The sequence below is a fragment of the Pararge aegeria genome, chromosome 6, assembly GCF_905163445.1.
Source record: "Pararge aegeria chromosome 6, ilParAegt1.1, whole genome shotgun sequence".
Classification (NCBI taxonomy): Eukaryota; Metazoa; Arthropoda; class Insecta; order Lepidoptera; family Nymphalidae; genus Pararge; species Pararge aegeria.
The window spans coordinates 10,017,284-10,044,233 of record NC_053185.1 but is presented as its reverse complement, the minus strand read 5'-3'; the positions used below and the strand labels follow the sequence as shown (position 1 = coordinate 10,044,233).

At 35.8% G+C, this 26,950-nt stretch overlaps 2 protein-coding genes across 3 annotated transcripts; one reads left to right on the top strand and one right to left on the bottom strand.

Moving 5' to 3' along the window:
• Positions 1-767: 767 nt before the first annotated feature.
• LOC120624809 (tectonin beta-propeller repeat-containing protein) lies at positions 768-7,154 on the top strand. 2 transcript variants are annotated; one of them, XM_039891562.1, is made up of 6 exons: positions 768-3,194; positions 4,088-4,284; positions 4,809-5,018; positions 5,119-5,205; positions 5,511-5,832; positions 6,524-7,154. In XM_039891562.1, exons 1-6 carry the CDS (start codon positions 986-988, stop codon positions 6,700-6,702), a joined length of 3,204 nt encoding a protein of 1,067 aa, XP_039747496.1. In that variant the 5' UTR covers positions 768-985; the 3' UTR covers positions 6,703-7,154. The 2 variants fall into 2 exon arrangements, with proteins under 2 accessions (XP_039747496.1, XP_039747495.1); XM_039891561.1 differs by having other exon boundaries at positions 769-3,791.
• On the bottom strand, positions 7,149-26,263 carry LOC120624808 (splicing factor 3B subunit 1). The gene is made up of 21 exons (XM_039891560.1): positions 26,114-26,263; positions 25,050-25,318; positions 24,767-24,893; positions 24,339-24,418; positions 23,859-24,056; positions 23,168-23,360; positions 22,091-22,341; positions 21,105-21,294; positions 19,663-19,946; positions 17,394-17,597; positions 17,117-17,315; positions 15,698-15,856; positions 14,635-14,927; positions 14,158-14,316; positions 13,895-14,083; positions 12,869-13,051; positions 12,308-12,486; positions 11,581-11,826; positions 8,688-8,900; positions 8,060-8,276; positions 7,149-7,647 (listed from the first exon to the last, which is right to left on the bottom strand). Exons 1-21 carry the CDS (start codon positions 26,139-26,141, stop codon positions 7,489-7,491), a joined length of 4,020 nt encoding a protein of 1,339 aa, XP_039747494.1. The 5' UTR covers positions 26,142-26,263; the 3' UTR covers positions 7,149-7,488.
• Between the last annotated feature and the right edge of the window lie 687 nt (positions 26,264-26,950).

Sequence of the window (26,950 nt, the reverse complement as noted above, 5' to 3'; positions counted from 1 at the left end):
TATTTTTACTCTTGTGAGAACTAAAGTAAATCATTTTGATATTTCACTTTGTGACTCGAAATAAAATAATAGAAACTATTTATAACACTAAGTAATATTTGTTTCATTCATACTATAATGATATATAGGTGAACCTGTAGTTATGGAGGGTAGAGGTAAGGAGAGTCATCTTATATGGGAGAAAAGTTGAAAAAGTGTCCAGTTGTTGCGCTAAATAACAGTTCAAAAATCCTCCACAATGGCGTTGGTGGATGCACAGGGTATGGTATGAATGTAGCAATCGTAGATGAATTGAAGTATGCCGAGTTAAAAAATTTAATGTCATTATCGACGAAAGTAGTTAATTATTGAGAATTTCAACAACTTACGTTGTACAAAATATTGTGGTAAATATAACCTTACTTCCTTGTTTACCTTGTTTATTTTTCAAGCCTACTCTAACAATATTTATATTTGGCGCTTCTTTTAAGAGTTACCCTGATGCAAATGTGGCGCCATCCTAATTTAATACATTTTGACGACACTTTTTCATATACACAGATGACTCTCCTTGCCTCTACCCTCCATACCTGTAGTCCTGATATTTTGTATTGCATGAGACAAAACAATCCCAAATAGTGTTTTATCTATTAATTGAGCCTAGGAAATGTATTATTGATTTTTTTGAGATCTGAGCTTATAACGTAGTTATTATATACTTTTTGAAGTGTATAATCTATGGAACAGAATGAATACAGTTGCCATACAGATGCTATGTAGAAAATAGAAATCTGTGGTAGAAATTTTAACTTATATTTTAAAAATAAATAATATTTTACCATTGATTTCATACGAAAAGATTCAAGTCTTCAAACATAGAAAATTAAGTATTCGTTTATGCAGTGTAATCTTTTTGTTATATCTTCCTGCAGAATGGGTTAAACTTAAAAAAAAATAGTCCATAAACTCGAGCTTGAAGGAACGTTGAACGTTGGTAATTCTCAAGATGAGTAGCAACTCACTTTTATTTTCCATTAATAACGAAGGCAAAGTTTATGCTCTTTCTACAAGTGGATCATGCTGGAGAGAGTTTATGTATCTTGGTTTAGAATTTAAAACTTTATCTGCTGTACCACATTTCCTGTGGGCAGTGGGTGGTGACCGGCAAATTTACCTCCACGTTCATGGCTTAGAAATACCTATTAGAGTTAAAGAAGAGTCTTACGAAAATGAAAGATGGCTTCCATTAGAGGGATTCAGTGGCAGACTTTTGCCTACAGATCGTTACCAGTTTTCCTCTCAAGATGGTACAAAAGATAGGTCCATTGAATGTATTAGACTACCTTCCATGGCATGGCAATGGGAAGGCGATTGGCAACTTGAACTTGCATTAGATGGGCAGCCTTTAGATCATGATGGCTGGACATATGCAGTGGATTTTCCTGCCCAGTTTGGGACAGTGAAACAGTGGAAGTCATGTGTAAGAAGAAGAAAGTGGATAAGGTACAGAAAGTTTAGTGCAATGAACTCTTGGTGTGCTATAGCACCTCTACATAAAGACCCCACCCAAGAACCATTTATAGATATTACCATTGGGGGTAATCAAATACCTTATGCCTCTCCAGGCACTTTATCAGTTTGGTCCATCACAGCTCAGGGCCGTGTCATGTACAGAGTTGGTGTTAGTACAACATCTCCAGAAGGATTAAAATGGATTAATGTTAGCATTCCACCAAACTGTGACATAAAACAAATTTCTGTTGGACCTACTGGTTTGGTTTGGGCTTTACTATGGTCAGGCAGAGCTATAGTCAGAAAAGGCATAAACAAAGACTGTCTTACAGGAGAAGCTTGGCTAGAAGTTAAGTCACCAACTGAAACCAAATTGACTACTGTGTCAGTAGGTTTTAATGCAGTTTGGGCGGTCAGTTCTGATTCTAGAGTATGGTTTAGAAAAGGTATTGAAGGTAATGCAGTTGGGCACTCGGAAACTGCTGCTATTGGAAATGGTTGGTTAGAAATAAATGGTAATATGATACATATCTCAGTCGGTATCAATGACCAAGTTTTTGCAATTGGAGAATCTAATAAAGGTGTATACTGGCGAAGCGGGATTACACCAGCTGAACTCACAGGCAAGAGATGGAGAATGGTTCAGGCTAATATGCAATTGAGTCGAACATCTAGCTCAGCTAGTATTATATCATCAGCATCTAATCCAAAACATCACAGCCTTGGTTTATTGAATGAAAATACTATAGAACTTAAAACAAATATAAATTTACGCAATTCTTGGGAAGAGTCCCACTCAGCACCTATTGAAAACACTTTGCCATTAAAGCCATCAAAGGAATTGAGACCTAAAAAAAATGTGAATGTAGAAAATATTGATTTAACAGGTAAAAGCTATGAAACCACACTAAAAAATCCCCGAGCATGGAGCCCAGTAAGAAGTGTAGGCTCTGTAGTTGGCATGGAAGCCCAGCCAGATAGTGATAGTAGTGTCTTTGATGTTGACTCTGGTATGTACTTTGATGAAGAAGTCAGTCAAACGGCTTGGGGCACGTGTGATGCCACATGGACATTTATAGAAGCTGGTGCTTGTTCTATAGACACTATTCAAGTACCCCACTGGTTTTCAGATTCTAAAAATGCACACAATTCTGATATAACAGCTAAATGGAGATCCCAAATATTAGATTGTTTGAAAAGTCGAAACAGCTTTAATATTGATCTTAGTAACTTTGGTTTGGCTATTGAAGAAAAGGGCTGGACCCGTAGTTGTGAAGCAAGACTGGTCAGTGATAATAATATTTGTGAAGACAGTATTCTATCACTCTATTGGCACGCTGTTGAAAATGCTGGGACTTTGTCAGTATTTCAACCTGATGGAACCATAAAGTTTATATTAAACTTAGGGGAAATAACAAGTATCACATCATCATCTGAACCAGGATGCCCGAGGATAACTTTAACAATCCCTAATCAAAGTCAAAGAATTATAAAAGTTCAATTCATTTCAGAAATGGAACAAGAAGAATGGTTTAGTGTTTTAATCGATATATCATCACAAATAAATGGGTTGTCTGGGAAACCCTCCACTAACTCAATATGGATTGTGACTAGTTATGGAGATGTCCTTAATTGGGATCCAACACCAGCCCAATGCAACATGGACAAAAATGGCAAATATGTAAAAGAATTTCAAGTATTTGGTAAGGATATTGTTACTGGATTTACTACAACACTGCATAACAATTTCTTACCAGGAAGCGTTTTAAAACTGTCGGGGTGCTTGTTTGATGAAATTAATAGATTTCATATCAATTTGCAAGGTCCAGAGGTTCTTAAACAAAGGCATAAAATAGAAACAGAGGTGACAGAAATACCATTACACTTTAATGTTAGGTTTGATGAATCTACAGTTGTTTGCAACACAAAAAAATCAGGGTGCTGGGACTATGAAGAGCGACATCCATTACCATTAAGACCAGGCCAGGAGTTTTCAATTAAAATTATATGTGATTATAATGAATTCATCATAAATATCAATGATTCAAAATTTTGCTCCTATAAACATAGATTAAGTCCTGAAAGTATTACATCTGCATTGATATGGGGTCCTGTTAAGCTATATACCATGGAGTATTATTCAACTAGTGCTATTATTGGGCCTGATGAAATGATATGGCGAACAATGGGGGGTTATTTAAGGAAAGTGGAGAGTTGTCGAAATGGAGTTGTGTGGGGCATATGCCATGATCACAGAGTATGGGTCTACACTGGTGGATGGGGTGGTGGGATACTTAAAGGTAAAAAATGTATTCCGCATTCCTAGTTAATATAATATGGAATCCTGTCTTTATAATACATAAATGTATATAGTTACTCTTTGTGGGTATGCCACTGAACTCTGAAACAGTAGGATTGATTTTGATGAAAATTTTATGTGCATTTAAGTTGGTCCCTTCCCTGGATTTTTGATTAATAATAAGACCTTGTAGGTGCTGTGACCAAATTCGAGGAGTTTGTTAGTTTCAAGCAGGTCAATTTCCATAGTTATAAATAATTATTTATATACAGTAATACAAATACCGAAATCTTACAGGAATTGGTGGAAGTGATGGAATTCATCCAATGACAGACACACAAACTTATTGTATTTATGAAAACCAGAGATGGAATCCTTTGTCTGGTTATACTTCTACAGGACTGCCGACTGATCGCTATATGTGGAGTGATGTTACAGGAAAACACAAGAGAACTAGAGAACATACGAAATTGCTCAGCCGTCATTGGCACTGGGTAAGAACAATTTAAAAACTCAAATGTAGCATTGAAAGAATAAATAAAATAATAAATAAATATACTACGACAATACACACATCGCCATCTAGCCCCAAAGACAGCGTAACTTGTGTTATGGGAACTAAGATGACTGATGAATATTTTTATGAATAATATACATAAATACTTAGAATATAATTATAAACACCCAGACACTGCAAAACATTCATGCTCATCACACAAACATTTGCCAGTAGTGGGAATCGAACCCACAGCCTTGGACTCAGAAAGCAGGGTCGATGCAAACTGCGTCAATCGGCCGTCAAAATATTTTTGATATAGCTAGGTGAAAACATTCCAAACTTCAACGGTAAAGGAATTACTTAAATTTGCACTTGTTAAATTTGTGACTTGCAAGTTGAAATGTTATTCATATACATACACACTATCATCGATTTGTAGGTAATTGGGTAGAAAACTTTAGGTATATTAAAAAGCCTCATTAATAAAAAGTATCTAAAATATCATAATACCTTTTCCAGATATCAGAATGGATGGTGGATTACAATACTCCAGGTGGAGTTGATAATGAAGGGTGGCAGTATGCAACAGATTTTCCTGCTCCATATCACGGAAAAAAGGTTTTTACAGACTGCGTCCGTCGTAGAAGGTGGTATCGTAAAGCACAAATTGTCACAGAGGGTCCATGGATTCGTGCAGGAAGCACCGCTTTACTAGATATATCATTATGGGTTAGTTATCCGTGAGGTTACATATTATGTACAATACTGGAAAAACAATTTTATATATTGCAATACCAAAATCAGAGAAATGAGTACGCATTTTTTTCAGGCCAATGATAAAACTGTTTCTGTATGGGCTATAACATTGGCAGGCGAAGCAATATACAGGACTGGAGTTACGGCTACTACCCCAGTGGTAATAAATTTATGTATTAACAAGCATTATTATCTAATTTAAATGTTAATTTAATTAAGAATCATATCCCAACGTATCTTTAATCAATTAAATTTTTTTGAATCCCATACAAATGCTTTTGGTTTAAATATATAATAAATTCTTAAATCCAGGATATTCGTAAAACATTCAATAACATGCTGTGTGCAGTTAGTATTCATGAGTATTATTATACATTAGTAGTATTCATGAGTATTAGTATTCATTAGTAGTATTCATGATAATAATCTAGATAGTAAAAAGATTAATGTGAACTTTTCTTTTAGGGTCTTCATTGGGAACATGTAAATAGTCCCCACACGTTTGTATCAATAAGCATATGCAACAGTGTCATATGGGCAGTTGGTCGCAAAGGAGAACTTTATTACCGAGAAGGTGTCTCCACTGAAAACCCAGGAGGTATAAACTGGAAGCTAATAGAATCCCCAAAATGTGCATTCACATTTAATCCCAAGGCTGCTACTGGTACCAAATTAGTATCACTGACAAACAGTGCTGCTTGGGTTGTACTTATGAATGGAGTTATTGCTGTAAGAACAGATGTTTCAATACATCAGCTAGAGGGTAAACAGTGGAAATATTTAACAGGTATTCAGTATATTTTCGTTATAAAATATTTTGCATATAAACGAGATACCATAGCAAAGCTAAGCTTAAATATCTGGCGGACGTACTCCTAAGGCTCACATACATCCCACACTTAAACAATAACATGCACTTTTTAGGCTTTTAGAGTTATCAAAGCAAATTTTTCCCGATTTTGTTTGTGTAATATAAAGTTTTCTTTACTAGAATGACTCTTTTCATCTTTCTCAACAACATGGTGAGGAATGTTTTATATTCAACATCAAAATGATAATGACAAAATGGTTTTATTTTGTAATGTAAAATGGAAAGCGTAACTATGCAAACATGGTGCAGCATGACAAACCATTGTATTACCTAAATTGGTATACATAGACCAAAAACTAACGCTATTCGAAAGAGCATTGAAAAAGGCAGAAATATGATAGTTTTTGCTGAAGTAATAAACATCAGGGTAAAATTGGATCTTATTTGGATTGTATTATAACAACACAACGTTTGTGTTCGCCCGCACTCGCAGAACGCCGTAAAAACCGCCGCATCCTTATAGGTACATTTTTTTAACACGCCTAGCGTGTTCGAGCCACACATGCGTTACGTAATTTTAAAACAGACGTGTGTGTTTTTCGCAGCCAACGTGTTACAGGTAAAATTTGCATACAATTAACCTGTTTTTTTTCCCTTATATTCTTAGATTGCGAGTTACCATTCAAGCACGTGTCGTGTATGGATCAAGAAGTTTGGGCTGTACAGAACGACGGTACGCTCCATCGGAGGGTCGGAGTAACAGCTCACAATGCGGTCGGAATAGCATGGCAGCTAGTTCATTGTGGACCATTGGTTCACGTTTCTGCTAGAGGGTGCAATGCATAAATCTATTATTTAGAAATTGATGCTCATTTATAGCTTACGTATGTATGTATTGGACGTATACAACAGGAATTTTGTTTAGTTAAGGTATTATTTATTAACTTTTTGATACTCAATTAATTTTAAATTCCAACATTCCTGTATTTACCTTGTTTTATGATAAAAATAGTTTTATCTTAAGTAAATTATTTTTTGAATCCCAAAGTTAGGACTTATAAATGTTTGTATTATTTTTAGGAATTTTCCAAAAATAGTCAAAGTAAGAATCTTAAGTTATAGCTCACCTATATTTGTAAGTAAAAATCAGCTAAACTCTCAATCGTATCTAGTCATCATTTATCTTTTAAAGTTCCTCACAGTGATGTACTTTATATCTAGTAGGTTAATCATGTATTTATCTCTTTTGATTTAAAGTTAGCATTAGCTTATTCTAAAATAAATTATTGTACTCTCGATTTGTTAGTCTTTATTTATATCCAAGTAAATTTAAAAGTATTACATATCATACATTCATGAAAGTGAATCGAATGTTATATCAAGGTTTTTTAAGTTAAGATAAGTGTGTGCCTTTTTTGTGGGCCTTGACACCTATTGACTGCTTAGTATTCAGTTCATTCTAGTGTCAATTATTATGTTGAGGCTGTGCATAAACACCTTATAAATATTATGAGGGATATATTATAAAGGCAATAATCTGTATTATATAATATTACATACTAATATGTTTATCAGTTTTAATGTCAATCAAACAATTCTCTAATTTCACACATACTAATGTAATCGATCGTGTTACAACAAATAATCTAATTCATATCTAACAAAGTGATTATTTGGATCATTGTGTATTCTGGGGTAACCAGCGACCAAAGCATCTTGACCTCCGATATATAATGTATTATATATTTTCCAATACACGTCGCGGACTTTCCTAGCGGGATGGAACAAACCCTGTAATAATAAAATATAATTGAGTCTTCTAAAATATTGTTTCCCCACACATGTAAATATAAGCTTCAATTCATTAGCTTGTTTACCAAAATGGTAAATGTATAATTTTTAAATGCGGAATTTATGTATTCTTTAGTCTTCCCTTCTACTTTGCCTCAGGATAAGGATAAAGATATTTTCCCAGGATAAAAGTAACCCTACACTCGTGCGAGTAAGTTAACACTCTTATAATTCTATTATCTTTTTATTTTCAGCCTGATGTGCCCCATTATTGAGCAAAGGCCTTCTTTTCGTTCGTCCACTTATGCCGGTCTGTAATTATTTGTGGCCAGTATTTTAAATGGCCCTTGCAAAATAAAAAAAATCTAGTTCTATATCTATAGACAGTAAAAATTCCATAAATAATAAAAACCTGTAACGCGTATTGCAGAATCTTAATTGGTCCCAATGCAACTCTCATGCCCTCCACAGCGTCCATGAAAGCCTGCACGAGATGCGGCGAGGTCTCGAAAATGTTTGGCCACACGTGGTTCAACAAATGTACGAGAGCATCCTCGCAACCAAATCCATACACGCCCAGTGCCATGTGTTTTATTGCTGCGCACGCGGTTTGTCGGTGGACGAGGTCCCTGTTAATTTTAATTTTATTATATTCTACATATATTCTGTTTTGTCTACTTTTCTCAATAATTTAGATTTGTCTTTAATCAACCTTTTATGAAGTTAGTATTCTTGGTATAAATGGTTAAATAAGTATTCAGATAGTGTTATAAAACATTGAAGAGAAAGAAAAATGTGCCGTTTTATACAAACGAAACCATCAAAAAGTAATTATTTTCATATTTTACGAAATCAAGAAGACAGTTTTTTTTTTGCATATTCTCAGATATAGAAAAAAATATCGAATTTTGTCTTTTCTGCCAGGCATAATAAGGACGACCGAATCTTAGGTTACAATGAATGTAATCTAAGCTTTATATCGACAGATGTGTGTATGTGGACATTAAAAGGAGTGATTTTATTTATAAAAAATGTCATACCTGTCCATAAGTGCATCTTCAAGCAAGGGGCAGACTGCATAAATGTAATCTTTACCCATTTCCCCAATATATTCAAATAAGAAAGACAAGGACTTGAGAACTCCATTTTGCACATTCAACTCTGGCACTCTGTACTCGTTCATGAGAGCTGGCAGCACTGTAAACGGAGAACATGTTTCCGCGACTATAGCAATGGCGACAGTTGTACACACCCTGAAACAAACAATAATGTCATCGTCTTACTAAAATATAAATAAACAACTTGTATTGGCGGGACAAGTTGTTTGAAAAACTTATGGACTCTAGCACAAGACAATGGAACTTAGAACTTCGTACACAAGATCTTTTTTTTTTATTTTGTACACTAGATAGGCTTGCGCTTGACAACTATGATGCCTGATGGATAGAAATGATACGGTCAACTCGAGTAATCGAGTCGAGGCTTTAATCTAAGTTTAAAATCTATCGGCTAATATGCTGATCATTTAATTTTTTTTTTTTTTTCACTATTTAAATATTTATTTGATTATCTCTAAAATATAATTTTTATTAATACATAACTATAACCTAAAATAAACTATTTAAAAACTAAATAAAATCTAAAACGTCCTGTGTGCACAGTTCCTAAGATGCTGGCAGCATTGCCCCTCTGGATGGCCAAACTAATTCGTTGGCCAAGGTAACTGCCCGCTCTAGGATCACCGGTAGACTCGATAACCCTTTTCGATAATTCTTTGAAAAGGGCTCTTGCCTCCGGACCCCACGGTCCCAAAGTCTCTACTCCAAAAGGCACAAAAATGATGCTGCTATCCAATATGTGATGCAAATGAAATATGTGATGCCGCTAGGGTATCAACACAAGTTGCATCCCACAGAAGTGACCTTCCAAGCCTCCAAGGTATGAGCGTCATACCATCAGGTCTCTTGCCATCGCTCCGCGCCAAACCAATAGGTTCTAATACAGCTGGTACGTGAGCGGTAGCTAGAGAACGTCGGATGATGTCGTTGATGGTGCTATGGCGAGAGAAGCGACCAGCGCTTCTTGAACAGGAGAGTCCATGGTGACCGTAGGTGTCAACGCTGTCACCGCAGTGGCATCGATGAGGCTGAATTATAGAGGCGCCAAGCCTAAGACCAATCACCACCGATAGAGTGGTGTGGTCTAACATAGTGCCCAGGTTAGCTGAAGGGAGAGCATGTAGCCAGTAGCCGGACTCCTTAGCAGAGAGAGCGAGAAGACGAGCACGGTCTCTTTTAGATGGCATTTGGTCTAAAAGTGTGTCAAAAGTTTTTTTGCAAATAATGTCGTCCCACTGTCTCTGTGAAGAAAAAGAAACCGGCAAAATACTGGGACTAAGAGCAGACCAACTATTTCTTGCCTCTGCCAAGTATGACACTTCTATGGAACCCAAAGAATTGGATATAATTTTTTGAAAAAGAGTGTGTGTACTGTACACTGAGGAAAGAAAAGCTGGCAGCGAAACACTTGAAATTTTGCGAATTCCAAGACCGCCATACCCTATCGGAAGTGAGGCCTGGGTCCATGCTTGATTACTTATGGGACAATTTAAAATATTAACAAGAATATCTTTTATAAAAGTATCCAATTTTTCCATTAAAAAATTAAATTTCCAAGAGGTGAGCATCTAAGAAAATACGTAAATTTTGGAACAAATAAACAAAAGCGAATAATAGTTAGAGCCATATGTGGATTAATTTCGAAAAGACGATCGGAAGTGTATATGTATATGCTGATTATAATTACAATTATAAATGTGAAGGTTTGTGGGGACGCAAACACTACTGAACAGATTTGACTTTAGTTTAGAAGGGAGATAAATTATCTTTTTCTTTGTGATCGAGTGAATGGGTTTTTAAAATTTTTCTAAATAATGGAAATGGATCGAAAATTATATCGGTGGTGTTTAGTACCGTATAGCACAAATGCTTCTGTTACTACTACTTCAACTAAAATATTCTGTAATCTTCCACAAAATAAGAAACATAGCAAGGCAAACTAGAGAAGGAATGTCTGCAACTTCTCCGATTTACTTTTGAGAGGATCATTTATTTTTTAATATTACTATTATTTTGAAAGCCTTTTATATAGTTTTATTTAGATAAAAGGAAAGAAATCGTTGAAAGTACGCTTTTAGTAATGCTTGTTTAGTATTTTGATTACACATAGACGACGTCACACGCGTGTAACCGTGTTTCGTTTCGAGCGTGAACCACAGATTAAAATACGATTTTTTTAATTTAAAATTGTAAATAATTATTATTTCAGAAAAATATTAATTGGGCAATCGTTTCATGATATAAACAGTCTACATAAATTAATTTTTTGAAATTACTGTCCGGATGCCTATTGAAAAACCGACAGCTGTAAATAAAAAAATATTTTTTATTAATTGGTTGACTTAAAACTAATAACAGAAAAATCACTTTCGCTTTTATAATGTTAGTAAGATTATTTAAGTTATGTGACAACATCCTGAGAAAACCGGCATGCCTAATAGTTCTGTATAATGTTCTCAAAGGCGTGTGGAGTCCACTAGTCCTCACTGACCCAGCGTGGTGGATTGCGGCGTTAACTCCTTGTCATTCATTGTGGGAGAAGACCCGTGCCCTGCAGTCGGGTACCAGGTTGATATGATATGATGGGTTACATACGAATATTTTAAATGCGAAAATATTTTTGTTTGTTTGTGCTTCCTTTACATACATAAAGGCATAAAGTGAGTTGAAAAAACAGAATGTAATAGGCAATTTTTTGTTCCACGGTATTTGTTACAAAACAGTAATAAACGCGGACGGCTTCGCGGGGTAGTTATTTTATAAATTAAAAAACTAAAACAAAACGTTTCAATACATTCCTAGTAAATACATGTACCTGTTTTGTCGCTCTTGTACTTTTAAATTGTTGAGTAAAGTAGCCAGCACATCATGCGGACCAATCGCCTTGGCAATATAACCGAATGTGTTGACGGTGGCTCTTCTGATAGCTTTTTTGTGCGCTTTCAGCAATTCCAGTAGTTCAAAGCATATTCTCATCCATTCCCTGGCTGAGACAAACTCTGGTCCTCTGTCTGCAATACGTCCAACTAGATCAATGCAATTTTCTTGCACTTTTTCATGTCTGGAAAAAGCCATAACAGTAATTAATAAGTGAGTGAGTGTTAAGTCGACCGATATTGTTGGGGTAATTGTTTCATCAACATATTAAGAAGCTTTTACTTGGTCGTTGGATCACTGGTCAGAGACAAAAATGGTCTTGAGACCAAAACATAAGCGCCTGTTGCTTGGGAATTTAAAAGCCCCGCAAGCGATCGTGTGGTTTTTTTTTTTTAAATAAATTTGTTATAGTGTTTTTTATGTTCATAATTTAACATTGTTTGAAATTTAAAAAAGAACTAAATAAATGATAAAAAAATTAATTAATAATAAAAATGATCAATGTTATGTGGTGGTCAAAATATTTTAGTTACATTATTTTCGAACCAATTGTCGTGTGGAAGAAGAGTTTTATCACTCCAATGTTAGTTTGGCACTGCCCGTACCAACCTAACATTGACATTCATGTATAACATTATTAAATTATATAATAATGGATTAAATACCTGTTTTTCAAAATTGGCGTCAATCTGGGTAGGAGGTCCTTGATAGGCGGTGTCATCTTAGTCATACCTATAACGTTGACGATAGCCTTCAGAGCTCCTAAAATAGATCCAAGCACTTCTGGATACTCTTCACCTAAGTATTCATAAAGTACTACGCCAAGATGACCCATGAGTTTTTCCTGTGGACAACAGTTCATCATTATCAACTCACTACAGGCCAACTGCAGGGATGAGGGAGATGGGTTGATGGCCAAGTCAACCACGCCAAGTGCGGGATCGGTAGACAGGTCTTTGAAAATGTTATATAAAAAAATTTTCGATTTTAATTGCACATACATAATTCCGTAATAGGTGTGCCGGGGATCGTCCACCCAAAAGAGAAGTTGAAGCCTTAGTTATAAGAAACAATTTATTATCAGAACTTAACGCAATTATCAATATAAGAATTTAACTTTTTCTTATACCTAGATAGAGATTTGCGCAGAGTTTGCATCAACAAAGAAACTGTAAGTGTCAAATAGTAAGTAACAGATAATTAGATATAAAGTTGCAGTCTCGTACCTCTTGGCAAGTTTTCATGACAACAGCAATCCGCGATATGAGATCAGCAGCCTGTTGACGAACCTTCGCAGATTTGTTGTTCATGCGCCACAGAATGATACCACAGATTTGTGGCAAATACGGTTTCACTCGCTTGCCTAGCTGATTTACTATTGTACCAAATCCGTTAAGCATTACAACATCCTAGAAAAAAAGTAATCAAATAATATTATACTCTTGATGCATCTTTATCTTTGACTATATCTTTTTCTTGCTTGCTTCTTAATAATTATGTACCTATTCTTTTTTTCCCACCACTTATTGCCTTAATTGAGCAGAGCGCTCAATGCTTTTGAAATTTTCTAAATCTTTCTTGTAAATTAACTGTACTTTTTCGGCAATGTCTATTTTAAAGATTGTTATTATATGTATTAAGTTACTTCTATGTAATGACTGTTTTGGCCAAAATAAAAAAAAATATATACACTATTTTAGACTGAAAATTATTGTGTACAATGTCGGATGCTTAATAAATAACACGTATTTCACGATTTCAATAAAGTTATTTATTCATAATTAATTATTGAACCATAAACGGGCTACTATAGGGCACGGGACTGCTGTTAGAATGAGAAAGGTTTAAGTTGTAGTCTTGCAAACTGGTAGACTTCACTCGCCTTCTAGAACACTTTGAAAATACACATGCATAACCGTAAAAGCATTTTAATTGCACGCACATAACTCAGAGAATTAAGATTTGCGTGCCGGAGATCGAACTCGGTCCCCCCTGTAAGTGTAACTGAATCTTTATCCAATAAGCAATCACCGCGTATTATTTATGAAGAGTCGAAAATTATTTTGAACTAACTATTTTTCAAAAAAAAAAAATCAAGCCTACCAGAATTCTTTATACAGCCAGAAACTTTAAAAGTAACTCTGCAGTGTATGTTGTTTTCTATCACCACTTTAGAATTTCACTTAATAGTAAAATCGCGGGCTCGAACTATTCACCCTTTTCTTTAGCTTACAATAAATTACAACTCTCACCTCAGTGGTCTGTTCTTGGAATGCATAGAGGATACCATCAATTAAAGCCTCTTCGAGTTTGGAATCAATATCTGCTGCGCCCAGATTTGCAAGAATCTTTTCAATGGATTCCATTACCATTTTTCTGTACTGCTCATTGTCGTCTTTTAGATCATCTACAATCCTGTTAATGATTTCTGATGCACCAACCTGAATATAATAAGTTCATATGAAAACAAATAAACATTGAAATAGATAAATGCTAATAAGTTACAAATACAAACCTTGTTGGCTATTTCGACGGTGGTATCGACAAGTTGTCGATAATTACGACGATCAAGGGCCATTCTGTGGTTCCAAAAATGTTTGAAGAAGTGCGGAAGAATTTCATCCATTATATATTGAGGCTCCACACCATCAGTACCACAACATTGTTTTACGACCTGCGGATTAAATTATTTGATAAATTTGCTTGGAAGTAAATTTACTTTTTAATTTAGACAAAACATTAAAGAAGACTATCAAGACATACTGTGTTGTAAAATGTCTTTATTATTTACTTTTGCTTAATATTTTGTATTGTTTTACTTTCAGATATATTTGAATATCGGAAATAATAGAAAATAATCACACAATTTTTTGTTATGCTAAAAGGTCTCACATTGCTCACATTGAAAATAATATAATATAGCAATAGTAGTATATCTGCTGTATTTTTATCTAAAACGCTTTTTATACACTATTATCCATAATATACTTACTTTTAACACTATCTTTTTCATTTCTTCATCGGGAGACTGAAACTCACGAATCAGAATAAGCATCACTTCACGTGTGTAATAGTTCGCGTATTCGGCGTCCATAAGGGGAATGAGGTATCCGATAGCTTTGAGGAAGGCAGCTAATCCTTTACCACGATGAGTACGAATACCTTTCCACAGCGGCTTAAGCACAGAATCGAAGGATTCGATACCATAGGGCGTTGCGGCCTCGGCAAGGGCAGCACTTGCCAGGGCGGTAATTGTACGCACTTTCTGCTGCTCATCAACTAAACCTATAAATTTTAAACAAAAAGTTTATCAATTTAGATCTTAAAAATTTCGGAACAAGGAAGCCAGCTGGTTGCCTGGAGAGGAGTTCTGGATCAGAAATAACCGTGTTATGCTATTATCAGTCTATTATTGTCCCACTGCTGGGTACAAAGGAAATTGACTAACGCGCGTAGTTAATATGAAAACCCTAAAATTTGTCCTTACAGTCTGGTGACCCAAGAGCTGGCGCTTATTTAGACCAACAGCTAAGTCTAGCAATTCAGCCAACCAAGCCAGCATTTTGGGTACCATGCCCTTATGGGCATGGTACCCAAAATGCTGGCTTGGACAGTTAGATTAATAATATCACACAACAAAAAATTTGAATTGAAACAAAATATTTTTTAATCCAAAATCTGTAGACCAAATAATATATTTATCGAGAGCGTAGAGTTGGAAAAGTATAAGCATTATTAAGTTCAACCTACAAGCTTTAGATTCTGGATGGGCGTAAGACAATTGACCATACACGCTGCTTGGAATGCGGACTCTAATAAATAACATTACGCGCAAGTGGTAATAACTGGGATCGACTTTACGTGTTCTCTGAGGCGCGGGGTGGCTGACGGCATTGTCCCATTACTATAAAAAAGAGGTTAGAGAAAAACTCAATATCTGTCAATTGTTTACGGCCAACCTGCTACTTAATCCCTGGACCTGGTGATACTACTACTATGCCATGTTTCAAACAAAAATATACCGCCTGCTGTTGAATTAGAGCTGAAAAGCTTACCATGTTCAATAATTTCGACAAGTGACTTCAGATGTGGTAATATAGCACATCCCATCAATATAGCGATCTGTTGCACAATTTTGATTCCAGTGTGACGAGCTTGCCATGACTTTTTCGACCTGCACACAGCCTTCAAGAATGGCAGCAGTGATGGGATACCTAAAATATTAAAGTTATAAATTAATAAGATATTTACCTTAGGTACAAACAGTTTAAACAAGCGAAAAAAAATAGATTAAAAAAAAAAGACCAACTTCGGAAATGAATTAAGAATACCAAATGGGCTACTAGCTTTCAGTCGCCTAAAAATTGCAACTACTACTAAATTACTGACTTTAACGTGATGTGGAAATATGCGTCTTCCCCTTCGGTTATAAAAAGGTGTAACCCGATATACTGAATACATCTGCTTAACCTTATTGAGTGTACAGGCGTAATGACTTGTTGTGTTGCGTTAACATAGCCTATCTAGCTTAATCGCGGTTGATTTACGTCATGAAAGAGTTCCGTTGTCTGTCTCCAAAACTCATCATCAGATCCGTACGAAATTTAAACTAGTTAATTTCGAAAAAAACCCCTTTCGACCAAAAAATAATTTTGTAAATCATCTATAAAACATGTTAATAAAAACTGAAATAATATTTCTGAGCCTATAGAGATACATTATTTACTGTCTCTGAGATTTATCTGTGATACCGAAACGCTAATAGTCTTTCAGTAAACCGATGCCATCGTATTTAGCAGAGATACAGCCCTAACATCAAATGCAAAAGTAAAATCAAGTGACTCCTTTTACTTTATTAGGTACGAGTCGGGTAGCGTAGGTGTTAGGTACTAAGCACGTGTCAGTCTTTTATCTTCAGTAGGGTTGTCATAGGTAAACATTTAGAATGTTTTTAATTCGTTTATAGGGAAAAATAAACATGCTTTTTATGATTTAATACTTTTACAGCGTGATTCCTTATGATATATACTTATTCTCTTTCAACAGTATTTCGTTATTCCGTTACACGTTGTATATGACGGAGTTATGCTCAAACATACAAATAAAACCGAATTGATAATCTCCTCCTTATTGTACTCAGTTAAAAATAAGATAAATTCCATAATTAACAGTTTCTATTTTGAGGCGCCTATTTGGCGTAGTGTTGAGAGGTGTGGTCTTATGGAATAAGAGATCGCAGGTTCATCCCCTGGCTGGGGAAATTTGGGAACTAATCATTTATAAGAACTTTCTCTGGTATATAAAACCGGTACGATGCCGCGTTGATAAAATGGTATCTGTAAGACTATATGTGTAAGACTGTATGCTAGCCTTTCGCATGCCTCCATTAAATAATGTGAGCGCAATCGTCTACCTACCTTAAAATTGGTGTAAGGAAAAGTAACTTTTAATAGAAAACTGTAATAAATGCTTACCTAAAGCGGATGCGACGACAGCAAACGCTCTGGCAGTAGTGTTACGAACGTATTCATCAATATTGTCAATATCAGGCCTCATAGTAGAGATCATAGTGGCAAGTCCGGCGGCTTTTGCCAGATTCGATATGATCTCCCTACCCTCAACGCGGGCATAATAATCTTCATCAATAAGTAAAGGCTCTATTACAACTAGAATCTGTAAACAAAAATTATATGATTATTCATTAGTTTAAATATTAATTATTCCCGTAAAGTAAAACAAAGCTTTGCTTACTTTGTGCACGTAAGGGCGAACCAAATCGTCTAATTTGTACAAGATTCGGTCTATGACTTTGACGAGCAAATGTCGCTCCTGGTCCTCGAGTGTGGGGCTCATCAATAAAGGCAAAATTTGGTTGAAAAGCGGACCAGCTCCAAAGTCCCGAGCCTTGTCTGTGATCTGTCTAAGTGCAGCTTTACACATTGGTGGAGTACCATTCTGAAATTAAAAATAAAATTTAATCATGTCCCGACCCCTGGTACGTGTCCTGGATTCGATCCCAGGCGCGTAAGTTTAGAAATTCACAATATCTGTTTTCTCTGGTCTGGTCTGGTGGGAGGCTTTTGTCTAGTTACCCCCACCCTACCGATAAGGATGGTACGATGCTGCGTAGAAACCAATTATTGTTAACAATGTATGAGTTATGTAATGTGAAATGGAAATAAAATTGAAATTAAGGGATATGGTAATATATCTGCCATACCCCTAATTGGCTAGCCCGCTACCATTTTAGACTGCATCAGACTGCATAAAGGTGAGATCGCAGTCAAGACTAACTTGTAGTAGAATAAAAGAATCTACATCGCTTTATTAAAGGAATCATTAGCGTGCCTTCAAATTAAAGGCGTGATAAAGCGCTACGAAGGCGCGCGTGTCATTTAAATTCAATATTTAGAAGCGCAGACGCAGCTAGTGTCGTAAAATGCTAAATTTATTTTTGCAATGTATGTGGATTGTACTGTGTCAAGTATACGTACTTATTTTGTAATTGAACCTAAATAATATGAATGGAGATCAACTTGCCGTCGAACTGATTATTAAGGAAGTTTAAAATCATCCTACAATTTAGAATAATAATTGTAATTTTTTTTTTTTCTTACTCTTATGTGCTATTTTTTTCTTTGGTTCCTTCGCTGTAATAAAATCAATTACCGTTACGCTTCTTAGGCAGAATCCATCGCATGAATGAAGAGCCTTGATGCAGTGCTTTAATAGTTAATATCCACATTGGCCTAATAATGTCCCACCGTTGGGCACAGGCCTTCTTGCTCATAGGAGAGATGATTTAAGAGCATAATAACCCATAGATTCAATGCGTGTTGGTGAACTTTAACGAATATTATCACAAGTTATTGATAATAACCAATGCCGACGAAGTAACATGCTCCTCGAGGCACGGGGATTGACACCGCCGATTTCCTGACTCTGGGCTAGTACTGAGAATTCTTTAACAGAAATCCCAATCCCTAACAATTTTCGGCCCGACGCGGGTTTCGAACCCCGGACTTCGTGACCTGTAGGTAAACATGTTAAGCACGAACGAGGCAGTTGACCCGTCACAATACTCCAATGCAAGCGATTTTGGCAAAATTTTCACAGGCAGTAGAACAATGGAAAATGAAAGGAGGTAGACACGTGATGGTAAGTGATGATACAGCCTAAGGTAAAGCGCGATTGCCTCGAAGGTGCCTATTCGCTCTTTATTTGTAGGTACTGGGGAAAATGGAAACTGGAAGGGTATTCCAGATTCTTACGGTGCGAATCAAAAAAGAAGATGCAAAGCGCTTTGTACGCGTTCATGGTATATCAACCACATAGGGATGCAGATCCTTACGGTGTCGCGGTTCGATTGTAATATGGTGAGGGGGGAACTAGATCAAATAGTTCTTGGGCACACTCTCCGAAATATATCGTATGGAATTATTAAACGAGCACCGACGAAGTTAATAACTACAAGGGTTGTTGGTAGCCCATCCTGCTACTAGTGTCCAAGTATACACACTCGTACTAGAGTATTTTAAATGTGATATTTTGCGTTTTCAAATGATATTTGAATATTTATTTGCATGTTCTAAAAAAAATTTTTTTTTAATTTGTTCGTTCGAAGTCGTCCTCGGCGTCCCTGACTCTGGGCAACTGGTTAGGGCGATGGCCCTTTTCAGTAGCATCAACATTGGCATCCGCTTAGAAAGGATTTTTAAAAAATCCAACCCTTAGAGGGATGAAAGTTTGTATAAAATTCTTCATCTATCAATTTATTTTTCCAGTTACACCCATGAATCTATGATTTTAGGTTTTCGATTAAAAATAAAGAAAACATGTTTTAAAAATTCCAACTCTATTAAAAGCAAGAAATTTTTTAAAATGTTACCACATCAAAAATTGAACTTAACGTGAACGAAGCCTCGGGCAAAAGCTAGTAATTAAATTTTTTATATAAACTAAAAATTAAAGGCGACGCGTCGGGTTGGACTGGACCCTTGGCAGTGCACGCCATACTCACTTTAATTTTCAACAACAGTTTCATGATTTTTCGCTCCTTCAACTCGTCGGGGGAGAGTGTGTCCTCGTCAACATCCACAAGCAGTTTGTCGAAGTATTGCGCGTCCTCGGGTTTCATAAAGGGCAGCTGCTGTGCGCCTTTGGGTTGCGGCTCCAACAGGCGCGCTGCCGCCGCCGCGCTGCCCCCCACTTCCTCCGTCTGCATGAAAAAGCCGATTGGGGTACCAGCCAAAGGCGTTGGTGTCGCGGTCAGCTTACGAGCCGGGGTCCGAATCGGAACATAACCTGGGCAACAATATCAACGATTAATACATTACGCCGCGCGTCGGCTACAAACAACTTCATGTGAAATATCATAGCTAGCGAGCTGGCGACAGAAATTTTCAAATTATCACAATTTTATTTTTAGTCATTATGAATTTGAATATATAACGCAATGTTTTTATTTAATTTAAGGCAGCATTTTAATTTTTCGATGATAAGAATCTCTACAATTCAAATACAATAAAAACTAAAGGCGAGTCGTTGGGTTGGACTGGACCCTTGTTCGCGTCATGCCGCGGCAGTGTACGCCATACTCACTTTAATTATCTCTATATATTCAATAAAAGTATATTCATTCATTCATTTAATTTAAAACTTTATTAGATACAAGTTACAACCCTCCCTTGGGCCTAAGGCCGCAAACAGGACAATATATCTAGGAACCTTCGCAAAAGCGATCTATGATACAAACATAAAGTCAAAGTATTAAATTCGCGATACCTCACTGCATTACAATTTCCTGCAGAATTTTTTTTTTTTTTGGTAAGAATCACTACAGTAAACTCTTGGCATACCAATTTTCTGTAAATAGATCGGAAATATCTTAATAAAATCAATAAGTCACTTATCAGTAATGCTCTATCTATCCTTTAATGTTTGTCTTTCTTTAAATGAGTACGTAATTTTTTAGTTACTCAGAAATCAAACTTTACAGACCTAACACTTGACAATAATATTTCAGTTGACCGTTTTGGGAAGTTCCAAGATCTATTACCTATCACCAAGCTAGTTTTAAACTGAAAGTGGCACCAGCTCTCTAACTATTATACATGCAAGCAATGTTTTATGTATGCAAGACTGCAACTGAGGTAATTAAGTACATTGAAGTTGTCTATCCGAACGCAGTGCCAATAAAACCTTATTGTCATCATTTATCTGAAAGAAAAATGTTATTATTAAAATTGGTTCTCTGATCTTATTTATAATTTGAAAACACATGTATTGTATTTGACACCATTTAGTTGATGAAGTTTCCGAGAGTTATGCTTGGCGTTTAATACATGTGTCCTGAAACTAAAGTTGTGATTGATTACTGATGTGACTACCTTTACCTTTTATTTGCTTATATCAATTTAAAAAAAAATTAAATTATAAAAACTCAAATTGATATGCACTCACCGGCTGGTGGAGGCAAAACCTTGTACCCGGGTGGGAACATGGCATCCAGTTCTTCATCTGTGTAGGGTCTGTTGCGTTCATCAATTTCTTTTTCCCAGCGGTAAGCTTGCAACTGTTCCGGTGTCATGGCCGCGATGTGCCCCGGGGTGGGCGTGGCCATAGCCATAGCCTTCACGCCCACCGGTGTTGACTGCATAAAGAAATAACAAATATTAAACACAAATTCAATATTAAACACAAATTCAGAGAGGAAAAATGTGTAGATGATTTTTTGAAAAATTCAATTTAATCAGTGTTAAATGCTCTGGGACACGTATTTTTGAAAATATAATTATGACTACTGTTCAAAAATTTTCTTATTGTGGTAATTATTAACAAATGCAGCAGTGGTTAAGAGTTGACACTTCAAACATTTTCTGCAAGTAGATATATTAGTCTGTGAATGGCTAGTTTGAAACAGTCAAGAAATCTTTGTGCATATATTAACACTAACTTCACACTAAGTTCAAAACCTTTGTCTTTGAAACCCTTGAGGGTTTCATAACCTAAGGTTGCCAACAGGATCTGGGTTCTGTTGGTAACCTTGGGTAAGAAGTTAAAAATTTCACAGAAAGTGTATTTTTATTGCTGCTATAATAACAAACATTAAAAAAGAGAGCGTTTTCGTGGCGTTTATGCAGACAGGATTTGAAACTGCGACTGTCTGGCAATCGCGACCTGACTGCTTTAACCACTAAGCTACGGCTCTCCTTCCGACAATGCCGAAATTAGTATATGCATATTTATATCAGTCTTATAGCGACAGTAGCTCTGTATGTTGTGTTTCATATTGCACCTTGCTACAGAACCTATCATGTGTCAGTCCAACTTGTACTTAACTCTTTTCTATTTCATATAAGACTACACTGAGCTTTAACCGTTTAAAGCTCAGTGTAGTCTTATATGAAAAGGGTGCGATATTTTAATATGCTTTTAATTATACTCACACCACCAGGAGTAAAGACTGGCGTATGCGGCGTAGGCGTTGCGTGCGAGGGCGTCGCGTGCGTAGGCGTCGCGTGTGAGGGCGTGGCGTGCGAGGGTGTGGGCGTGGCGGCGACAGGCGTAGCGCCCGGTGTTTCGTCCCATCGAGATCGTCGCTTAGTGCCTGGCGTTGGCGTCTCTTGAATTGTGTCGACGCCCGCGCCTCTGTCAGTGCGCGGCGTCTCAGCCCAACCGCTCGCATGTCCGGGAGTTTCTGTTAAAAATCGAAAATCTATTATTTCAAGTAGGCCTACTTTTTAAGCACTTTTGGAACTTCAAGTCTCAACAATTTTAACAACAACATTAAGATTTCTTTAGGCATGCATCTATACAAACTCACTGGCATTCTTATTAAAAACACGTAGAAATTTATACATTGCTTTATTAGCTTTCAAAGGTGTTTGCAGTTTAATTTGCTGTCTGCATTCTCTTTTGTTTTATTTTATGGAAAAAAAATACCTTTTGCTCACAGATTTTAACATTCTTTAGAGTCAACTGATGTCATAATAAAATATGTTGTTTTCAGACTGAGACAAGCCACAAGCATCATTTGAAAAAAAATAACAAAACATTTTATCTAAATCTACCCCTAAAGGGGTAAATAGGGATTGAAAGTCTAGTCTAGTATAGGGGTATATGTCTATGCCTTATAAAAGCCAATGTTCTAAATTCCAGGTTTTTAGACTTAACAATGAAAAAATTCAGCAAAAAAACTTTCATCTCCTTTTCACCCCTTAAGAGGGGTTTCTTTGACAATTAAGTTTAAGAAGGAACCTACCTTTCAAATTTTAAGTTTTTAAGATTTCGCTATTGGTGGTGAGTGAATGTGTGAGTCAGAGGTTTTCTCTTTTATATATTTAGATGATTTACAGTTTTACCTTGACTATCATTAGAACATATTATGGTGAATATAAAGTTAGTTATTACTTAGCAACTTAGTGTATAAAACTGATAAATAAAAACATGAAATAAATGTAATTTAACAAAAAAAACGCAGCCTCGAGCTAGTATACAAACAATTTTATCCTGTGATGTCTCACCTCTATCAGTTTTTGGTGTCTCGTCCCATCGGTTGCGGCGCGACGCGTGGGTCGCGGGCGTCTCGCGTCCGGGCGTGGAGTGGCCGGGAGTGAGGTGGGCGGGCGTGGCGTCCCACACGCGCGCTGATGGCGTCGCGCCGGGCGTTTCTCCACCGCGCCCGCTGTGCCCCGGCGTCTCTTCCCATGCTCCGCGCTAAGTTTACAACAGTTCAGTTATATGAACATCGCACACTATATCAACTAATCACTGACTTGACTTAAGTTAATGCATTAAATTGTGTGCTCTATAGACCAAACAAGAGAGATGATCAATGAGGATTTAGATAAATTAGCAGCTTATTAGCTTATAGAGATATTTATAAAAAAAAAATATATCTTCAAGTGTAGCAATGGACACAAACTAAATTTTTCCTGAAAAAGTATTTGTCATTCTAAGAAAACAGAAAAATAGCATATTCAAATTTTTTTTTTATACAGTTTGACGAAATAGGAAGGACATAGAATAATTCCCATCCCTGTTATATTGTATTATGAGGTACTAGACATTCGTTGATTTCTTCCCTTTGAAGAAGTACAGAAAATCATCTTAGTGAAAAATACCAATGACCAAGCTGATCATATCTTCATCACTAGGTGGAAGGTTGCCAAAATAAACAAAAGCTATGCCATTTTAGAAACATTATATAAATACCTCATTTTCCCATGAAGGTGTCGCCTGTGAGCTGGGTGTAGTTGATAAAATCACTGCCTTCTTCACAGAAGGTGTATCTTCTGAACTCTGATCCCAACGACCTTTGCGCTTGGAAGCTGGTTTCATAGATTCTCCATTTGGTTGTGCCACTGGTTTTAAGGTACCCTCCCTGGCTCTCTCTAATAGTTTTTTTCTCAACTAAAAATTAACATTAGAATAATTACATCAAAAATGAAACTCATATTTAATTTTTAATTATTATGACAGCCAAAAAAATTATGGTGTTATTCAATACACACATACAATTCACATAATGGAGATTGAATAAATCATCACAGTATGACATAACTGAAAGGAAGTGTAATTTATCACAACTTGTCCATTAGTGTAACATTTCATCATGACAACCTATACTAAATGTTGTCTATTTATGTATATCAACATAATAAAGGAATATTTTTAATGGGTTAGGATACTTACTTCAGTTTCTTCTGCTCTGAGGTATTGCTCTTTCATAATTTCTGTATAGGTTCTAGAGCCAACATCTGGTGTTTTCCCACCTGCAAATAAATTATATAGTTTTTAAAAAACTCAAAAAAATGCTCAATAGATTAACTTGAAATTTTACACTACTTTGCAATTTAAGAGTTGTTGTGTATAATTTTATCCTTGTTTTCACAGGAATGGGAAATAATATCAGATTAAGACATAGCAAACAAGAGATGGGTAGAGCTTGTTTTAAATATTTTTAAAGGTTATATTGGGCACTAGTTCAATCAATATCTGGACAAACAATATACTACAAGTTTGAACTTCAAATGGGAATCTTTTCAAAGGGTAAGATGGTGGTGGTGATAGAGCTTTTAATTTTTATTTATTTTCTTAAAAAAATATACTGTAATTTTCACCTTCTGCAAATGGATCAGACCGTTCAGGGGATATAATCATCCTGCGCCTCTTCTGACGATATTCATCTTCTCTATCAGCAATTGTAGGTCTTCTTTTGTCTGCAAATGGATCATAGTCCTTGTCACTCTGTATAAACGAAATAGAAAATTATTATTCTATGTTGATTTGCCAAGTGTTAACTTATGTTCAAGCATGCATAGAATTTTTGCAATATTTTTAAATATTCTTCTACATGCCAACGTGCATTATGCATAAGTACAGCACACATTATTTAAACTTTACCTGTGCAATATCATTAAGTAATGATGCTGGAGCAGTATAGCCTGGTCTCTTTTGTGATATTGGGACATTCTCCACATCCTCATCTTCAACTTCATCATTGGCAGCAATAGATGTCACATAACCATCGTATCTTGATTTTCCAGTGTGTCCAGCATTATCATAAATGTCACTATCATAGTATGAATCACCAAGTGCAACCCCTTTTCCTGAACCATTTTCAGGCAGTTCATTTTTCTTGGCCTGTATTTCCCGTATCTGGGCCTCTATGGCTGCAACAAAAAAAAAGATTTAGGAATTAAATATAATGTTTAAGCAAGTTAAGATAGCTAATTAGTTAGAATTAAATATGAACTTTCTTTTTAAGGTCTTTATATCATTCTGCAATGTGACTACAGAATAGGGAAATTGACTACTTCACATCAAACCGTGTTATGTCAACTGTTGCACAAAATGAGAAAAATTAGTTTGCCTTGCAAGACAAAATAGTAAAGAAATGACTGCCAATTATTATTCTCCAATTTACTTTTCCTAGGATCATTCAGTTTTTAATACTATTATTATCTTTCAATTATTTCCTAGTCTCTTAAAAAAAAACAAAAAAAACCGTTGGTGGAAATAACACTGCCAGTAATAAATTCTTTGAGCTGGCTTCAACAGAGATGACAGCACATGTCACGAAATTTAATATTATAAATGAGTATTATTTGATAATAATATTAATTGGATAATAGTTTCATGTTATTAACATTCTATATAAATACATTTTAATTTCTTTTAAAGTTATAATATTTTTTGGACTTTTTAATTAACATCTGGGTGATAATTAATTTCCTTAGGGCGCCTCTTGGGAAACAACTAATGCGTTTGAAAGATGCAGGTTGAACACAATCATTTAAAAGTAACATTTAAAATACATTATTACTAATTTAGTCAAAAACAGATTTGTAAAATTTCACGCTATCAGAATTTTACTTGCTCTACGTTATGATCGTGATGAAAATATTGCTACAGCGCCACAGGGCTTAAAATGGCCGGGAATGATATCTACGATGTTGGCTGGTTACCTTCATGAGTCCTGGGTATTTTATCCATTGTTAATCTAACATGGAAACGCAAGATGTAGTTAAATTCACGGTGGTGTACAATATAGGTTTTTATGTTTCTCTCTAAATGTTATCAAAAAATAACCACACAAATCGCTCACCAATCCATATTCAACCACAGACTAAAATTTATCAAACAGCCTTATAAAACAACCACAGAGTAAAGCTTACCCAGAACCACCTCACGGAGTACAGACAAAACGCCATGGAAATAGTATATACTTGTGTACTACCGAAACGATCACTATTATAAGAACACCTGCCAAAACTGAGTCACTTTTTCTTGATGTGTCCTATTCTAGTTAATGTTATTGTTATTATTATAAAGTGCACCAACGCCGGCGCCAAACACTTCAAATCATAATATACATATTTTCAATTACATTATACATAAATATAGAAATTAAATATTTATCAATATATTTTAACTTCTACACTACTACTACTACTACTACTACTAATGTATATCTCATCCTAAAAATTTGCTTTAATTAACACATAATTCGACAGTATAACTGATCAACGGGCCTGCCCCAAAAAAACAAATGTTCTTTAAGTTGCGTGCTGATTGTGCATGTTTCAATACAAAACTTTGTGATGTGTATACGACTGTTGATGGCAAATTTTATATTTTGTTTATAGACTTCCGGTTGGGAACTCGTTGGAAAAGTTAAACCAGGCAAAGTTGTACCTTGTCTTTAGATATTAGATTAGTCTTCTATATATATAGTTACCAGTAATAAACGTCTGGTATGATTTCTCACTTTTCATCTTATTATGTAAAATATACTCAAATCA